Source organism: Schistocerca piceifrons, chromosome 4, assembly GCF_021461385.2.
Source record: "Schistocerca piceifrons isolate TAMUIC-IGC-003096 chromosome 4, iqSchPice1.1, whole genome shotgun sequence".
Taxonomy (NCBI): domain Eukaryota; kingdom Metazoa; phylum Arthropoda; class Insecta; order Orthoptera; family Acrididae; genus Schistocerca; species Schistocerca piceifrons.
Window position 1 is genome coordinate 406,738,324 of NC_060141.1, and position 17,617 is coordinate 406,755,940.

The 17,617-nt window shown below is 41.1% G+C and overlaps 2 protein-coding genes across 3 annotated transcripts in view; one reads left to right on the forward strand and one right to left on the reverse strand.

Annotated features, from left to right (window-relative positions):
* The window catches only part of LOC124795398 (trimeric intracellular cation channel type 1B.1), a 60,305-nt gene extending 58,376 nt beyond the window's left edge, over positions 1-1,929 (reverse strand). Inside the window, exon 1 of the mRNA XM_047259413.1 lies at positions 1,686-1,929. Coding sequence (XP_047115369.1) covers positions 1,686-1,806 — 121 coding nt within the window. The 5' untranslated portion in view covers positions 1,807-1,929. The remainder of the gene's footprint in view (positions 1-1,685) is intronic.
* A 460-nt stretch (positions 1,930-2,389) lies between these two features.
* Positions 2,390-17,617, forward strand: part of LOC124795176 (endoplasmic reticulum metallopeptidase 1-like) — a 321,828-nt gene continuing 306,600 nt past the window's right edge. The window contains exon 1 of one of the 2 annotated variants that reach the window (XM_047259075.1): positions 2,390-2,522. In XM_047259075.1, coding sequence (XP_047115031.1) covers positions 2,502-2,522 — 21 coding nt within the window. In that variant the 5' untranslated portion in view covers positions 2,390-2,501. The remainder of the gene's footprint in view (positions 2,523-17,617) is intronic. The other variant, XM_047259076.1, reaches the window with a different exon arrangement.

The window sequence follows — 17,617 nt, forward strand, 5'->3', positions numbered from 1 at the left end:
GTTTTCCCTTTGGTAAATTCCAATAACGCAAAGGATTTGGCTGAAAAGTTCGTTCACAATGTTCTGCTCTGGAGATGATTAATTGTTGGCTTAATATCTGTTGTAGGCAGTGTTAACTCCACTCATGAACGGTTTCTTGTTTCCTACCAGAACATAAACATATCTCCAATTTCGCATTCGATTTTCAGTAAACAGGAGATTCTGTCGCAGTGTATTTTAAAAACGATCTGATGACCCCCTAACACGAATCTACACCTCCAAATCTTGATTATTAAACATCTACGGATTGCACGTCGCTGAAAGTAACACTACTAACATAACCAGTACAAACAAACCACATTGCAAGGCATGCGCAGAAGTGTACTAATACCAGGATAGAGTTCAAGAGTTGATTATTTTTTCCGTTACTTACTGCCCTCGAACACTCAATCCACAGGCCCTACATTTTAAATTTCAAATATATTTAACTTTGAGACTTGTCAAATAAATAGACTGACATGTCAATTATCTTTCAGATACATTACGTTTCTAAAATTGCCGTACTTCTTTTTGTCGTAAATGTTAAGCTGCGTTTTATTAGCGTGTATTAGGTTAATCAAATTTCGGAAGCGCTATAAGATGAAGTTTTTTTATGAGTATTTATCTCATGTTAAGTTTCCTTCATAAATGTTGACTAATCAATTGCTGTTAAATGTTTAAAAAAAGTTGATATTTATACTGGTGCACAAATACTTCACAGCTGATTTTTGTGTGATTGACTATAAATATTATTTGAGCACGAAAATCGTCCCTGTTCCAGCAGTGATAAGTAAAGTAATCGGTCACTACTGCATGTCGAATCTTATACCATACGAGTCTATCGTGTATGTACAGCAAAACTGAAATATTTGCCAAATTGCACGCTACTGAACTTTAAATCAGGCGTGTGTTTTGCATGTTACTACTCAGTACGAGGCAACGCCATCTCCCATGAGCTGTTGCGACCTGGGGACACGATCAAAAATATCTCGAGACCGCCCTTTCTACGCCCAGCCACGCCGGTAACAGAAATAAAAATCGCTCCGTAGGACGACCGCCAGATGTCTAGTACAAGAATGCGTTCGTAGCAACGCCATCTTCTAACAGAATACATTATCATTTGATATGCCTTTTTTCAGTGTCCCTTAATACAATAGAAGGAATTATTTTGGGTTTACCCAAGGCAGCAGCTGCTCTTAACACTACAAGGATGCGGTGTTCTATTTACATCGCTGTCGTACAAAAGAATGTAAGTGGTATTTCTGTGCTAAAATGGTCTCTTTAGATTTCTATATCCGTGTCTACAAAAACAGATAAAAATTAAACAAATCACAAACACGGTTACGCTTCGTGTACGTTCGAATTCGCTACAGGAGTTATATCCACTGTATTTCATAAAGGCAGCACGGTGAACAGTATGGAAGGGCAATTCCGTCAAAGACAATGTAACAAAGTCAATGAGCAACCAAGCAGAAAAATCAATACTACTAAGCTCAAAACTCCACGTTGCCCGATGTTGTGTTTGTTGTATCCGAATGGATGACTCAAATATAAATAAAAGTAGCATTTCTGAGTGAAACTTCACCAGGGCAGAATGGTCTGGTTCAATAATTAAGAATCTGTCATTCACATGATATTAAACGTAAACAATGATTAAATTCTCTTACCTGGTCCCAAGTCTTCTCTGACGTGAAGTGCACACAGGACGGAGTGTGCTATATCAAAATACGGGAACATTTTCAGTTTCACAACTTGATTTGCTAAGTCTAGGAATGCTTCGGGATCCATGGTGCTGCTGCTGATGTTATCACTTCTCTTACAGAATTAAATACGTTTTCCAACCACCAACCAAGCACCCAAGCCTCGCCCCTTAGCGCTGGCCCCTGCTGTTAGCAGAAGACAGACTGAATTGAATAGTATCGAAAGTTACCGCCAGTGGCAGCACATGCTAGCGAAAGTATCAGAGGGTCTCCAGTACTGACATCGAAACAGTCTTTATTAATATACTGTATCGATATCGTGGTACAACTTTGGGTCTAATTTTATGGCTACTTCCAAGAATAAGTAAATTTTAACTTTTTTATAGCTCTTTCCGTCTGCTCATACGCTTTAACTTAGTTTGTCATAAAAATTTTGAGCTTTCATCGACCATTTAAACGACTAAAACATAATACTAAATCGCTAATTTGTATGATTATTTGCTATACTTGATGATACAAATTTATTTTTTTCTATCGAAAAACATCATTTTACTGCTAAGCAACAGCGATAAAAAGAGTAGCGATTCAGTATCGATACCAAGTATCGATATCTCAGAACTTCAGTGATAAACTTGGTTTCTGCTAAATTTTTGTTAGTCGGTGATATGTACTGCGCGCTAAAGCCAAAGTAGCATCAGTGAAGGGCGGAAAGCGGTGCGTTACAGGTTGTTTGTATACAAACCTCCCCCGCGCCGCTTGAGTACAAAACATCTAATTGCAGTTATGCGTAACAAAGAGAAAGAGGTAAGACCATTTTAATTTCACAAACTTTCGATTAATCAGTAGAAATGTTAAACTTATTCTTTTTGTGGTTTGTGTCGAAGAAATTATATATCCGTTTGCAAGGAACGATGAAAACTGTTTCGTTTCATACGTTGCTTACCTCATAAAAAGCTATATATCATCGAAATCATGTTGTTATGGAGACGACTAATGTCGTCTGCACGTACGGACGAAATAGTTGACGTGTGTGTATTTCAGTATGTATAAAGGAAGAAAGAATGTGAAAGGTTTTGTTTTGGCAGCCGCAGAATATTTCTGTATCGTAAAGACAATTATATGAAAACAGTTCTCAATATCAAACAGTTCTGTATTCTCCCAAGTTGGTGAGCTATAGCTTCAAGTTACGTTGTGTTCTTTGATACATAACCATTTTAATGCTGGAAAACAAAACAGGTTTTGCATACCAAAATTCTAAAGCTTTCTTAGGATATGACCGAAAAATACCGTCCATATGTAGATCATTATTGGATAATCACATAATTTTAATAGTCAAACCTAATTACTTTTTTATTTTTCATAATCTCAACATGTTTCCCCGTAGGAATGTGCTGATTCAGCTAAAAAATTTTGAACTCTCGTCGTATGAAATCACTGTTGCTTAAATAGCAAAATTCACTTTCTTGCTAATGGTTGTAGGAGATTTTAGTGTATTAACTAAACGAATAACTTTTGCATTCTGTGTTAGCATGCTTTTTTAGTGCAACTGAAAAGAGTAGTTATGATCTGTTTAACTATGAAGACGCCGCCGAAGGAAAAACATATTAGCGAATAATCGGTAAAGTAGGTGTAGCCAATAAATTTTTAAGAATAATCTGGAAGATAATGGGAGGAGATCAGATGTAAAGGCACGACAATAATTTCAGCGGGAACTGTTGCTTGAAGCCCACTTCAGGAAGCTACTGCACTCGGTTTTTCTACTTGCAGAAACTTTTTTGTTTACATATGATTTTATTTACTGTGCAACACTTAACTGTTTTTTTGGGGGGGGACTAGTAATTGTTAATAAAACTACTGAAAATGATTAAAAGTCATCGTCACATATTAGTCCATTTTGATCTATTATATTTTGTTAATAAGACAAGGTCAAAAAAACTATTGGTCGGAATTGTGCGTGGGGTAAGTTATATGAACGGTTAATTTTCAGTCTCTCTTTGGATACAGTTTTGTTTAAAAAAAGAATTACTGGTCCCTTTCTGCTATCAACTGAAAAAGTTTTGGCATTAATCTGCTAGTTCTTAGCATTCATGAAAGACACTGTTAGATTGTGTAATATTGTAGTTTCTCTAGCACTGCTTTCAGTCCTAAATCATCACCAAATGTTCCTGTCTGAACTTTCAGATATTCTTTCTGAAATGTGCAGTGTATCTTACTGTAAATTTAATTAACGCATTATTCGCTTTGTTATGCTGAAGCGCAGTACATGACTGTACTGAAACGATCCACCGCTAAAGGAAAGAAAAATAAAAAATCGCGAAGTACTACCAGTCGCTACCCATTGGCATCTAGATTGACGGATTGAGACTTCTTGTAGCGCATCCAACGATTTTGATTATGACGTTATGGATATGCAGGTTTGATACTTTTACCGCTCATCAGATAATTGTCGTTTGTTCTGATACATAGTGTGGTAAGGCGCCTCTGGTGGTTTAGTGTTGTTGTTGGTAATTCGTTATACAACGTCGTACACAGTGTACAAAGAGAACTTACAGAGATGGTTTCTATAGTGACTGGAGAATTTGATTACTGTTCCAGCGGTACTGCGGAAGGGGTCATTGCTGTCAGCAAATAAAAGGTAATACAGGTACATTGGAGCCTTCCACACCTCCGCCGATGGAGATGACGCAGTCATTGACACACTGTGTTCTATCGTCGCACCAAACCATTCAAGGCAATCACAGGGAATTCCTTTTAATAAAAGAGTATAGGAGTTCTGCTTCGCCACTCCTAGCACAATCCGGTCTTGTTTCATCTCTAATGGTGCTAATAGAAAGTTAGAGCTGGACGTCCACTGACGCCTTCACAATAGTTTTTAGAAGGAGCACGAACTCGTGTAACAGTAAAATATGTTACACTCAGATTGCTCTTTATTACAAGCATCTCGTTCTCGACTGTAGTCATCGCCAGGTTTTGAAAGTTCTGTGAATGGATATTGCAATTTTGCCTTAGGCCAAGACACTGACCATTTGTTCTCATTATTATATAATGGGACAAAATTACCGATCTTAAAGAATTCCTTTGGCAGAAAGCACCGTTGCACCACTAAAATTAGCGATTTGTGTATGCTACTGGCAGACGTAATGTTTACCAATCAACTGAATTTAGTTTGCTTAAGTTGACCATGACTGTCCAATCTATATTAGAACCATGTGTGTCCACCTGGGTGTCACCCCAAAAACTTGTGCTCAATGCCGAAGCCATTACTGGCGTCATCGTCTATTGCACCTCCGTTATCTCGCAGCATAGGTCCCAGTTCATTAAGTGCCGTGTGATCCAAAAGTAATTGTATTGATGTCTGATGTGCCCAGAATTTATTGCTATTTACTGAGGAAAAAGTTACTTTCAAAATAGCTAAGTGTTTAGTCAGCTACCGCGCTGTAACGTAGAAGTTTCTGTCCATCTTGAAGGTGATTTTTGCTATATAGCAAATAGGAGAGGCAAGGGAGAGGGAAGCAGAGCACCTCAGACGGATGAGGCAGACTGTCCATTTATCGTGCCGATAAATGCGAAGACCTGATCTGTACTAGGCAACTTCACAAACCACTGATTAAACTGAGTAACTGTTCTGAAATTGTTTTCATTAGAAAAAATCTGACTTTCCATAAACTCAGCATCGTAGTACCAGCAGTACTTTTTCCCAGTCTCTGCTTATCAACATTTTTCTTACTTTGTATCACTCAGTATACCTGCATAAATCGTGTCGTCTTGAATCTTAATTTCTAATACCATTCCTCCTCTCAATTTTTAGCATCCACTTTCCTTCCATTAGCCACTACGTCACTTTTTAAATTATTTCCGAGGTAGACCGCGCTTGAGATTTGCACAGACGGAAAAGTGACTTATCACTTTATCCTCCGCCACAAAATATATCTTCCTGTCAACTTTTAAGTGCGCTCGCGAAATGGTATTTCTTTTTACATAAAAGTAGAGTTCTCATACTGCAGAGTGATCGTCGAAGAACCGTGGGTGTCGAATTTCTGAGAGATTAGTCGTAAAAAAATTCATAAGCACGTTCCATTTTATTTCCTGTTTCTTTGTATTACCTTCGTTCAAATTTACGAGAGCAATGATGCTTCGCGCGCAACTCCCAAGTCTTTGAAAGTACCGCAGTCAAGGTTTTTGACATCTGTCCTGAAGTTATTGTAAATTGTGGTTTTTGATACTGTTTGGTCATCTCATTGTGATTAATTTTCCTTAAATGACCACGATCATTTCCTTTTATTGGTTTCCACACACGTTTACGCAATGTGCCTTTTTTGTTAAGCCAGTTTCACGTTTAAATTACAAATTTGTGCGTGGCCCATGCACAATTTTTTTTCAAGAGGCAAATATTATTAAATAGCTATTTTTTTAAATTGCGTGACTGATTCAGAATTAGAAAACGTTTTGTGGCCCAAGAATTAAATTTGACAATAACTTATGTATCTCAAACGATTTTCGGCTAATTATTATTTTTGATAGTTTACTATGATATCTTAACAGTAAGAACATTCAACTGAACGTGCGAAGTAGGTGTCACCGCTTTGTTTACCCAACCTAAAACTTCATCCTCGTATGATAAAATGCAGCGTGTCCAAGGTGTACAGAAGTTGTTTTTAGACCTATAATGTAGTCGTCGTGTGAGTAGGGCCTCCTGCCGGGTAGACCGTTCGCCGCGTGCAAGTCTTTAGATTTGACGCCACCTCGGCGACTTGCGCGTCGATGGGGATAAAGTGATGATTAGGAAAACACGACACCCAGTCCCTGAGCGGAGAAAATCTCCGACCCAGCCGGGAATCGAACCCGGGCCCTTAGGATTGACATTCTTTCGCGCTGACCACTTTTTATATATAAAATCATTTTGTTCTATATTGTTCGTTGAATTTGTTCGGGTCGGACGTACGATGTCACCCGTTCAGTTTCTTTGTTGATCCGTTCACTCAGTTTTTTTATTACAGAGGGTAGCTAACCCTCTGACCTAGCACGCTGAGCTACCGTGCCAGCACCACTCAGCTACCGGGGGCGGACTATAATATAGTATGAAACGAAAACTGTGACACAGAAAAAGATGAGAACGATTGAGAAAATTCTGCTCGTATCAGCAAAGAATAACTAACGTTAATACCCCTTGAAGTGGAGGCTAAGGCTGCAAACATAAAAAAAAGTATTTGATTTGATGGCATCTACAACAATGTACTTGCTTACGAAATACATCTGATCACGTTAACGGTTTTATTTCATCACTTCATTGCTTTCTCTATTTTTTTATACTTACTGGCGTAACTTAAACGAAACAAAATGTTTTGTAAAACTACATTTTGTGACTCGCTGGCGTGTAGTGTAGTCTAGAACCTACGACCAGCTAGATAAACGTGAATAATCTTCCAACAGGACACTCAAATTGGACGGTAGAATCGACTTTTAACAGCAGAGGACTCTACCAAAGCAGTTCTAATCTCTCCATGTTGTCACATTATTGTGCACTCACCCCAATTTCCAGCAGAATTCGTAGCTCTTCGTAGACCGCGTTTGGCGAAGTGTTATACCTTATAGAGTTGACTCCAATATCTGGAGAGGGCATATTGTTGACCTCTAAAAATTACCTCAATGCCTAATGGAAAAAATGGTTAAAGTTCGATGGGCACGAAGTTAGCGATTACTCTTAACATCTGAATGTGTTTTACGCAGTATACTCTACGTCTAGGTAATCAAAATGCACAATATCATCAGTGAAATCGCACTCAATCTTCTTGACTCTGGGCGGGGTAGCGGAAGAGCTGTTGATGCTCCATTCCTCATTTTGCGATCGCGACTGGCTTTCTTCGTAGAAAAATGGTTCACCATTTCATCGCCACTTGTCCCAAATATTTTGGCAATTGAATCGAACTGTGCACTGCATTCCACGCAAGGACCCGTGCCATATGGTCAGGGATAATTATTACCCATTATGTTCTACCCGTCCTTCCAACATTCTGTACAGTAAGGCGAGAGATCACAAACGTGTACTTAGTTCTCCATCTTTCGTGGCGACAGCTTCCGTCTAATCAACGTTGGGTCCGCGACGTTCTTTACTTTGGCTGCTAGTTCTCACTTGTAAATTTCTCTCCTTCCTTTTCTTAAAGTTGGATTTAATGCAACCTGAAATGTCCCCCCAAGGAAGTTTAACAGGCAGCATGCATGCAGGTTGGAACTCAAATAGGCTAATGTTAAAGGACAGTGGATCATTGCAAGTTACGAATGCGAGTAAGTTTGTCACACTTCTCTTCAGGAGGAGGAAGAAGAAGAAGAGGAGAGTAGAGCCGAGTTATACGTGTTGTCGATGGTAACATACTGCCAGCTGAAACAACTTCCACTGAAGTCCATGGAACAGACGGAGACGGAATTTACATCCACCGCGATGTGTATCCTGTGAGAAGTCGACAGACTTTTAATAGTGCGAACAATGGCGTCGTTCGAGGAAAGTAACTGTTACCCCCAACGTTCTTTTATTCTACGGGTTTTTCTCTCACTTCAGTCTCTCAGACGAATTTTAGGGCACAACTCGAGTGAAATAACCTTGAAATTTCCACGTACTAGTCTTACATCAAAGGGTCATTACAGACTAATTATTCTTCATGATAATTGTAATATGACGAAAGTAACAGACCTGTCGCCCAAAATTCGAAGAATTGTCGCAGTATGACGTGCTTCGTGGGATTGTTACATTAGGTGCTTTTCCAGAATTGTGCATGAAATGCAGATAACACTTCGAAATTACTTTTATCTTGGGAGCGAAGCAGAGCTCTTCCGGTAACCAGTGATATTTGGTAACTGGTGACAAGCCGCGCACGGTAAAATCATTAGTAAGCCATGCTGAATTTGCATAACTATACGTTGTGAATCTATCGATGCAAAAATCATTTTTAATAACTATATCTTTAGATATTCTTCGAAAGAGGTTGTAGACATCGGAAACAGTTGGAGAACTTCTTTGAGTCGTTTTACAGTTATCGACGAAGATGAAACGCTCCTCTGGCGACACAAAATTTACAGATATGGTGTATTCCGTCTCTCCTTTTGTGGGAGAACTGAACATCACGTGCGGATGCCAGCTCTGTGATTGGTGGGCAGGGAGAACTCTCCCGACTGGTCGCTGTCTTCCTCGGATAATACGGCAACTATCACTAGCAACAAGTTGCCGATAATAGTTCTTGCGAAAACAGCGTTTTACACAGCATGGGCTCTGGTTAAAGGCAGAGGAAACGAATGTTTGTTCGTATGCTAAAGGAACTAGTCAAACATGCGCCTGAAATGGAATGTCCCCCCAAGGAAATTTAATAGGAACGCTAGTGTTACTATTACACACGATAGATTTATCGTATAGGCCAGTAAGACTAAATTTATTAGCTGACAGTGCTGTGTTTGCAAGAAAGTATCTTCATTGGGTGAGTGTAAGAAAATGCAAAGTGGAGAAAATATAGCTTCTACTAAATGACAGCTGTGTATGGATGAGAATAAATGGTCGCAACCTAGAAAAAGTTCAGATAGTATCCGGCACAGATAAGTTTTAAACTTGTGGAACCTGTTGCATTTTGTGGATAACTATAGCTAAGAAACGATATGGAATGGAATGAACACGGAAAATCTGTAGTAGGGCTGGCGAATGTAAGATCGCGATTTCTTGAAAGAGTTCAGCGAGAGTGCAAAGAGACTCCAGAGAACACCGCGTACCAGATACTGGTGTGATCTACTCTGGGGTAAGGCGTCAGTGTTCTATGTTCATATCAAATGGATGCGACAGGAGTCATCGAACGAATTCAGTGACCACTGCTAGGATCGTATCTGTCGGTATGACCCATATAAACCTAGTAGTGATGCTCGGGCAACGTAAATGGGAATCTTTGAACGAAAGGCGACGTTGTTCTCGCTTTAAGATTGCTTCTTCAAATTTAGGGTACTTCGTTTAGAGGAAGACCGCGTGACAGTTCTATCTTTATCGTAATATCGCATAAGGATAGTGAAAATAGCAGAGATTAGGTAGACGGCGCCATATAGTAATTTCCCCTCGCGCGTTACGCGAATGAAGTATGCTATCTGACCAAAAGTATCCGGTCAGACGTACATGATGCGGAATTGAAGACCAGATGTCACGAGAGGCGGAGTCGCCATTGTAAAAGGAGGCGGGAGTATACTGTTCTAAATAGAAAAGCAGTAACAACAGAATTGGTCAAAGCTCATTGACTACGAACGTGGGTTGTCATTGTATGTCGCCTAAGTAACAAATCCCTCACGGACATTTCGACCCTCCTACAGCTGACCCAGTCGACTGTTGCTGTTGATTCAGGTGGAAACGCGAAGGAACAACTACGTCTGAACGAAGACGTGGCAGACCTCATGTAGTGACGGATAGTATTTAATTACGGAGGATGGCTGTAAAGTGTCTCATGCAGGGACTGTGCGTAGAGAGTTGCGTAGGACATAGAGCAGCTACCTATAAGCCGGACATTCCTCTAGTCAGTGATAAGCGACACTTGAGGTGGTGTAAAAGAGCGATTCCACTGGACAGTGGATGACTGAAAACGAGTGATGCAGTGTGATGAATCATGGTATACCAAATGGTTCAGATGGCTCTGAGCACTATGGGACTTAACATATGAGGCCATCAGTCCCCTAGAACTTAGAACTACTTAAACCTAACTAACCTAAGGACATCACACACATCCATGCCGACGATTAGTGCTTGTATCAGCATGAAAATTCGTCCTATCGTAAAGCAACATGTGTGAGGAAATGGTTTGTGGACAGTAACATCGCTGAAATGAACAGTCCGCAGTCCCGATCTGAACCCAATGAAACATCTTTGGAATAAATTAAAACGTAAACTTCGCACCAGACACCACTGTCTAACATCACTACCTTCCCTAGTTTCGGCTCGTGAGGAAAAATGGGCTGCCATTCCTCCCCAGCAGAGGTAAAGCCGTAAAAAAGTCGCGTGATGGCCACAGCGCACATTAATGTTCAATACCGGATACTTCTGGATGAGACAGTGTAGGACAGAAAATTGTCAATATTGGTATGAGGTACTCTATTCAGTGTAGTGTGCTGTGCCTTCCTTGTGTATATGCATGTAGATTTAGATAAGATTTATGCAATACAGATAGCTCGGTCAGGAGGGCCAGACAAATTCGTACCTCCAGAAAAGTTGACCGATGACTTAAACACGGCACAACTTCGATAGATTGATGTTGCCGTTGCCTTTTGTCGCTGCGGCTCGAATAGGAAAGACGACTAGTTGGTTATCAGATTTGAAGAGTCGGAGGTAAGGGCTTATTACCTAAATGATAAAGCTTTACTTATCAAGCTTGTAATATGCAGAATAGCTTATTTGTCAAAGACTTTGTAAATTAGGGCACCTTTTGCCCGTCGTGCTGTCATTTTTACTAGAGCACCTGACAAAGTGCCTGAGATAAGGGCCATAAAAGACGACGAAGTGTGATGTTTGCATTGCTCTAAGGCAGCCGTAGTGTGAGATGAGTAGTCAGCTTTACACATTGCCAGATATTACACCACGAGAAGCTACGTCGCTGGCGTCAGTCATAAAAAAAACAACGTTATACGTTTCGAGCTGTGTAGTGAAAGGGAATGTTAGGAAATCTTACGCTGTGAACTTGATCCGAAGGGGCGGCGAGAACGGAACATGAAAAGATATTTAGTTCATCTCAATGAACTGTGTAAGCATTCTCAGCAAAAATGTTTATTACAAATAAGTTTCTTCCTAATCTCTTAAAATCTGAACGCTTCTCTGTGTAACGAATTGAAATTACGGGCTCAAACCAACTTTGGTATTAGGTAATTATCGGTTAATAAGAGATAAATGCTATGAATACAGTGGAAAACAGAAAATTGTATACACGCGAAAATTGTATATACGCCAGTTTCTATATAAACATGATTAGACAGATACGAAAGCACTGTTAAATCTGTAGGAATAGCTGCGGCACCACAGGAAACAGGAATAAATGATTAAAGTGAGGGGCGAAAGCGACAAGTGGTTGTAACTTACGAATCTATCATTACATCATCCCATTGACGGATTAGACTTGTCAAATGTTCCACACCACAAGTCCACCTCTTTCTTAGTGGCCGCGTGCTACTTCTTCCCACTGGCTACCACGCGAGAGCTAATAGTGGCAAACGATGTTCGTCCACTGGTAAGTGTCCGTAATTACATTGTCTACAAAAATGTTTTTATTTCAGGAAGCGATTTTTTTTTATTGTTTGGAGCCAGACAAGTTCCATACGTCTGTAAAATGTAAGAAAACCTTTCGGTTGGCTTTTTCTGATCAAATTTTTAAGCAAATTTCGATTTTTGCCTGCTCTGAGTCGACCAGAATTCGTTTAATGTTTCGCACGTTCTTACACTGTTGCGTAATACGTAACCAACATGATTACCGCTGTCGCATGTAAATTTGCATCCGAGATAGAGCTTTGGATGAAAACATGGGAACACAGCGAGATATGCATGCTTGAACGTAAAAGGCGTTGCTAGAAAAGCCTGCAGGTTGCGCTCTTGTATTTGAGCGCGCGCGGCGCTTGTGCAGTGTCCTCAGTCAGTCGGGATCAGGACAGTCTTCCGTATAGTTGTGACTGCATTACGTGATTTCGAATCTGGGCAAATTGGTGGTGTTCGTATGGTGGGTGCTTCTGTAACCAAGGCAGCTGAAATGTTAAGTGTTTCAAGAAGCACCGTATTGAAGACTTTAATATGCAGGGCTATCGGAAAAAAACATCAACCGATAAGTCACAACAAGGACGAAGGTGTGCGTTGAGTGATCGTGACGGACGAATAATAAAAGACGACAGTTCTCACTGCAAAACTGAATGTCGCATTCGCGTGCCCTGTCAGCACCAAAACAACACTAACGGAGCACTATAAGCTATGACCTGCAGAGCGAACATTAGTGATGCAAATGTCCCTAACAGGAAGACGCGGTGCCGAAGCCATGAAATCTGGACTCTGGAAGAGTGTCATTTGGTCAGACGAATCTTGTTACAGGTTCTAACTTCTGGCCGAATTAACGTCACGAGAATGAAACATGGCGGGGGTTCGGTGATTAGTTAGCCAGCTATATCGTGTTTTTCTGTGGGAGCCATGGCTACTGGGCAATTCCGCATCACTGCCAAGGATTATGTGCCTGTCTTGGGTGATCAGACCCCTACCAAGGTACAGTGTTTGTTCCCCAATGGTGATGCTGTGTTCCAAGACGACAGGGTCACAGCTCGCATCGCCTAGGACTAGTTTCATGAGCGGGAAGATGAAATGTCGCACCTTTCCTGGCCACCATAGTTACCAGATCTGTTTCATTGAGCGTTTGTGGTCTGCTATGGAGAGAGAGTGTAATCGCTATCCACTTAGTCATCGTTTGCTAAACTTGCACTATTCTGCTGGTAGAGTGCCAAAAGACTACTAATGTGTGTTTGGTGTTTCCCTATTTTGTCCAACTCTCCTGTATTTGTGTGTGGACTTACTTGAATATCAAATTATCTAAACCTACATTTCCTCTTGTCTTCGAAGTTAGGCACACAGCTGTTGATGTCCAGTATTTAGCAGTTATGATTCACAGCAAAGTTACTAATCAAGCGGACAAATTACTGACTGCGGGTTTGAGATAACGACGCGCACACCCACACCCCTTAGTAAGATATAAATGTAGAGGCCGATCAGTTGCTACTTATGTTGTGTTGATTTGGTCTAATGAGAAGTTTCATTCGCTTAGGTGAAAAAGAATACTTTTTAGCTAACTTTTCGCGCCCAAATTTAACAGGTGCTATATCTGTCAACAGCAGCGTTTGTTGCGTCTTACGGTCAGATTTTCATTAATTTATTAGACTCTCGACTGTGAGTTAATTTTCACTTGAGGGGTCAGTAGTCAGACTACAGTTCCAAAGGTCTTGGGTTCTATGCCCGTTCAGTCCTAGAATTTTTGTCTGCCCTTCTATTGTTAATGTGAAAAATGTCAAATTGCACAGTTGTAGAGAACGAATGGTAAACTTGATGTCGCCCTGTCACTGCCTAGGTATGTCAGAACGAAGGTCGGAGGAAGGCCCTTGCACATAACATTCAATATGACATTACCTAGCAAAAAAACTTTGGTATCCAAACTAACCTTGGGTCTGATAGTAGCTTTCCTTTACTTAGCCAACCTATGCTTTATCACGCAGTCTTCAAACGTGCCGTATGAGGTGTACTGCAGATTTCTAATCATGATCCCAACCCCTTCCCCCCTCTGTCAGCATAGAGAGTAATTATCCATAGAGGTTTGTTCATGCCTATCACCTACTCCTATTCGAAATCAAGATGGAGCTTCAAAGAACCAGCTGGTCTGAATTTTCCAATCAAACAGATGCCAACGTAAGATGGATAAAACGCACCTTCAACAATATCTTTACGGTTGTAACAGTCATCATTGTGGTGAAAACGCGCTTGCCTAAGAGTCTAACTGCACGCTTGTGTAGTAGCGCTCGACTGTGAGGCATCCCGTTCAAATTCAGGTTTGAAAGAAACCGTAACCGGTAGTATTTTGCTATTCGCAAAAAAATTGCGTCACCTATGAAATCGTATGCCGCCATTGTCAAGAAAGTTAAGTTTGAAGCAGCACACTTGTGGTATTAGATACCTAACAAAAGCGTGCCAGCAGCGCTTGAGATATAGAATGAGAATGCTAGTTTTCTTCTAAATTAGCTAACATATCATCGTACAGCGTACTTGCCTCAAAACAGTGATGAACGTCAATCGCAGCGGTACTAACGGTTAGTGTTCACGTTAGACTGGTTTGTTGCGTTGCATGGAAAGAAATTTCTACTGCTTCTGCAGCCGTATAATTTTTTTTTTATTATTGGGAAATAAATATGTCTTTCTGAGGATGTAACAAAACCTCAGAGCTGTTGCACATTTCGTTTCTCATACTCGTCGCTTCTCATCTTCGTTGGGACTCCGTAGGTTTGTTTTCAATCCGTTGCGTGAGAACAGCTGCGAAGTATTCGTTCCCATCGTGAACCCACAATTTCCATCCAAACCTCAATAAAAAAAATGTGGTACCCAATAAGAACAAGGTTTCCGATGCACTGGTCGAGACACTGGACTTGCATTCGGAAGGAGCCTGATACAAATTCGAAATAGCCGTCCTGATCGAAGTTTTCCATAACTTTCCTAAATCACGCGTTTCCGGTCGACCTCTGTGCTTTTGAGTTAATGCTTCGTCTGAAATAACGTCAACAAGATACCGAATTCTTACCTTCCTTCATTTATGCAGGAACATTTCCTCCAGTGAACTACGGTAGAGTGCTGCCTGCCCATGGGAGCGTTCACGAGTCCCTTAGAATATTTCGGTGTCGTTATGACAGAACAATGTGGACAGTCTTTTCCAACTGTAGAGGCATTTCCTCGAAAACATTGTAGCTTTCAGCTGCAAAAGTAATGAAAAAGAGCTCCGTCTGGCTTAATGATTAATGCCTTACCCATTATATTACCCAAAGGCCTTCGGAAAGGTGCTTCATAGTCTGTATATTGTGGTGCGTCACCTTTACGCCCGTTTGTGTTACTTAAATCCGAACATATTCTGTTTGGTAACTGTGATCTTCTCATTATGGGTGGTATGTGTTCAGAAGAGAGGAAAGCCAACAGCAGTATATCGCAGCTCCGCCTCTTACACAGCGCGCGTTCTACCATTGTTTCCAAACTGCAGTGGCTTTAGATATTCAATGAATATTATTCAGAACGGCACTGATGTGTGAATTCCTGTCATATTCTGTCATCTTTTATACGCTTCAACTTTCCTAAAGTACGTAATTTATGGTGTACACGAGCTGGTGGAAGCTCACGAAGTGCTGACTCGACCGATGAGCAAGAGCTCTAAAGACTAGCAGCACTGGTCTCCATTGTCTCAGCATTTCCTGTGCACCTTACCCGGATGTGCTTTCGTGGAGAGCTCACTAACGGTGACAGTTGTCAGACACCCGTAATCCAGAAGTCACGGTCGGATATGTTTCATGTTGTTGTATCGAAACAAGAACAAACATGAAAGGTAGACAGGAACATGAAACGACCCAGTAGCTGTAGCAGAAATCGTATTTAACAGAAAAAGATACATGTAAGAATGAAATAACACAGAAACGAATATTCTTACATACGCTGAGGTGACAAATCGTGAGATACCTTCTAATAGCGTCTTGGGCCTCCTTTGACCAGACGTGGTCCGGCAACTCGACGTGGCATGGACTCGGCAAGTCGTTGCCAGTCCCCTACAGAAATACTGAGCCATGTTGGCTCTTTAGCCGTCCATAGTTGCGACTCGAATACTCTGTTTAACATTCTGAGTGCGTCAGGGGTAAAATATAGGGAGCGAATAGCTATTTACAACTTGTACAGATACCAGGTGGTAATTAAGAGCCGAGGGGGCATGAAAAGAAAACAGTGCTTGAGAATGTAGTGAGACAGAGTTGTAGTCTGTCCCCGATGTTATTAGGTCTGTACCTTGAGCAAGCAGTAAAGGAAACAAAAGGAAAAACTTGGAGAAGATATAAAAACTTCGGGTTTGTCAGTGACATTGTACTTCTGTCAAAGACAGCAGAGGATGTGGAAGAGCAATTGAACGGAATGCACAGGGTCTTGAACGGAAGATATGAGATGAACAGCAACAAAAGCGAAACAAGGATAATGCAATGTAGTCGAATTACATCAGGTGATGCTGAGAGAATTAAGAAGTAAGCTGTTTGGGCAGGAAAATTACTGATGGCCGAAGTAGAGGATATAAAATGTAGACTGGCAATGGCACGGAAAGCGTTTCTGAAGAAGAGCAATGTTACCATCAAGTATAGATTTGTCAGGAAGTCTTCTCGGAAAGTACTTGTATGAAATGTAGCCCTGTAAGGAAGTGAAACATGGACAATAAACAGTTTAGACAAGAAGAGAATAGAAGCTTTTGAAGTGTGGTGTTTCAGAAGAATGCTGAAGATGAGATGGGTAGATCAGGTAACTGAGGAGATACTGGATAGAATTGGGAGAAGAGTAATTTGTGGCACAACCTGACTGTAAGAAGGGATCGATTGGTGGGACATACTCTGACAAGGCAAACACCCCTTCGCACCCCTCTGATTCAGTGGTAAAATGGCCTTGTGGAGAGCACGTCAAAAACTTGAACACAGAAAAAGCATGAAAACGGGAAGAAGGTGTACTAAACTGTATATAAAAAAAGCAAAATCCAAACAGTTAACGGTCCAAGCTCACGATGTGCAGCAAAGAGAGGAACACAGTAAACAGATTCAGAAGGATGTTGGTTGCAGAAGTTACTCGGAGATGAGGCTTGCGCAGGGTAGAGTAGCTGGGAGAGATGCATGAAACCAGTTTTCGTACTTACGACAAGAGTAACAACAATTGCATGTGTGTTGCTGGTGCAAGATTTTTGTGCATGAACTGACTTCTCGATTATGCCCCATAAATGTTCGAGGGGATTTGTGTCGGGCGATCTAGATGGTCAAATCATTCGCTCGATTGTCCAGAATGTTTTGACATGGCGCACTGTCGTTCATAAAACTTCCATCGACACAATTTCCAGGCAATGATCGCTTCAATTGGATCAGGGGACCCAGTCCGTCAGCTCTTACCAACTGAAATCAGGACTCATCTGGCCAGGCCACGGTTCTACAGTCTTCTAGGTCCAACCGATATGGTCACGAACCCAGGAGAGGCGTTGCAGGCGATGTCGTGCTGTTAGCAAAGACACTCACGTTCGTCGTCTGCTGCCATAGCGCCACATTTCGCCGCACTGTCCCAACGGATACGTTCGTCGTACGTCCCACACTGATTTCTGCGGTTATTTCGG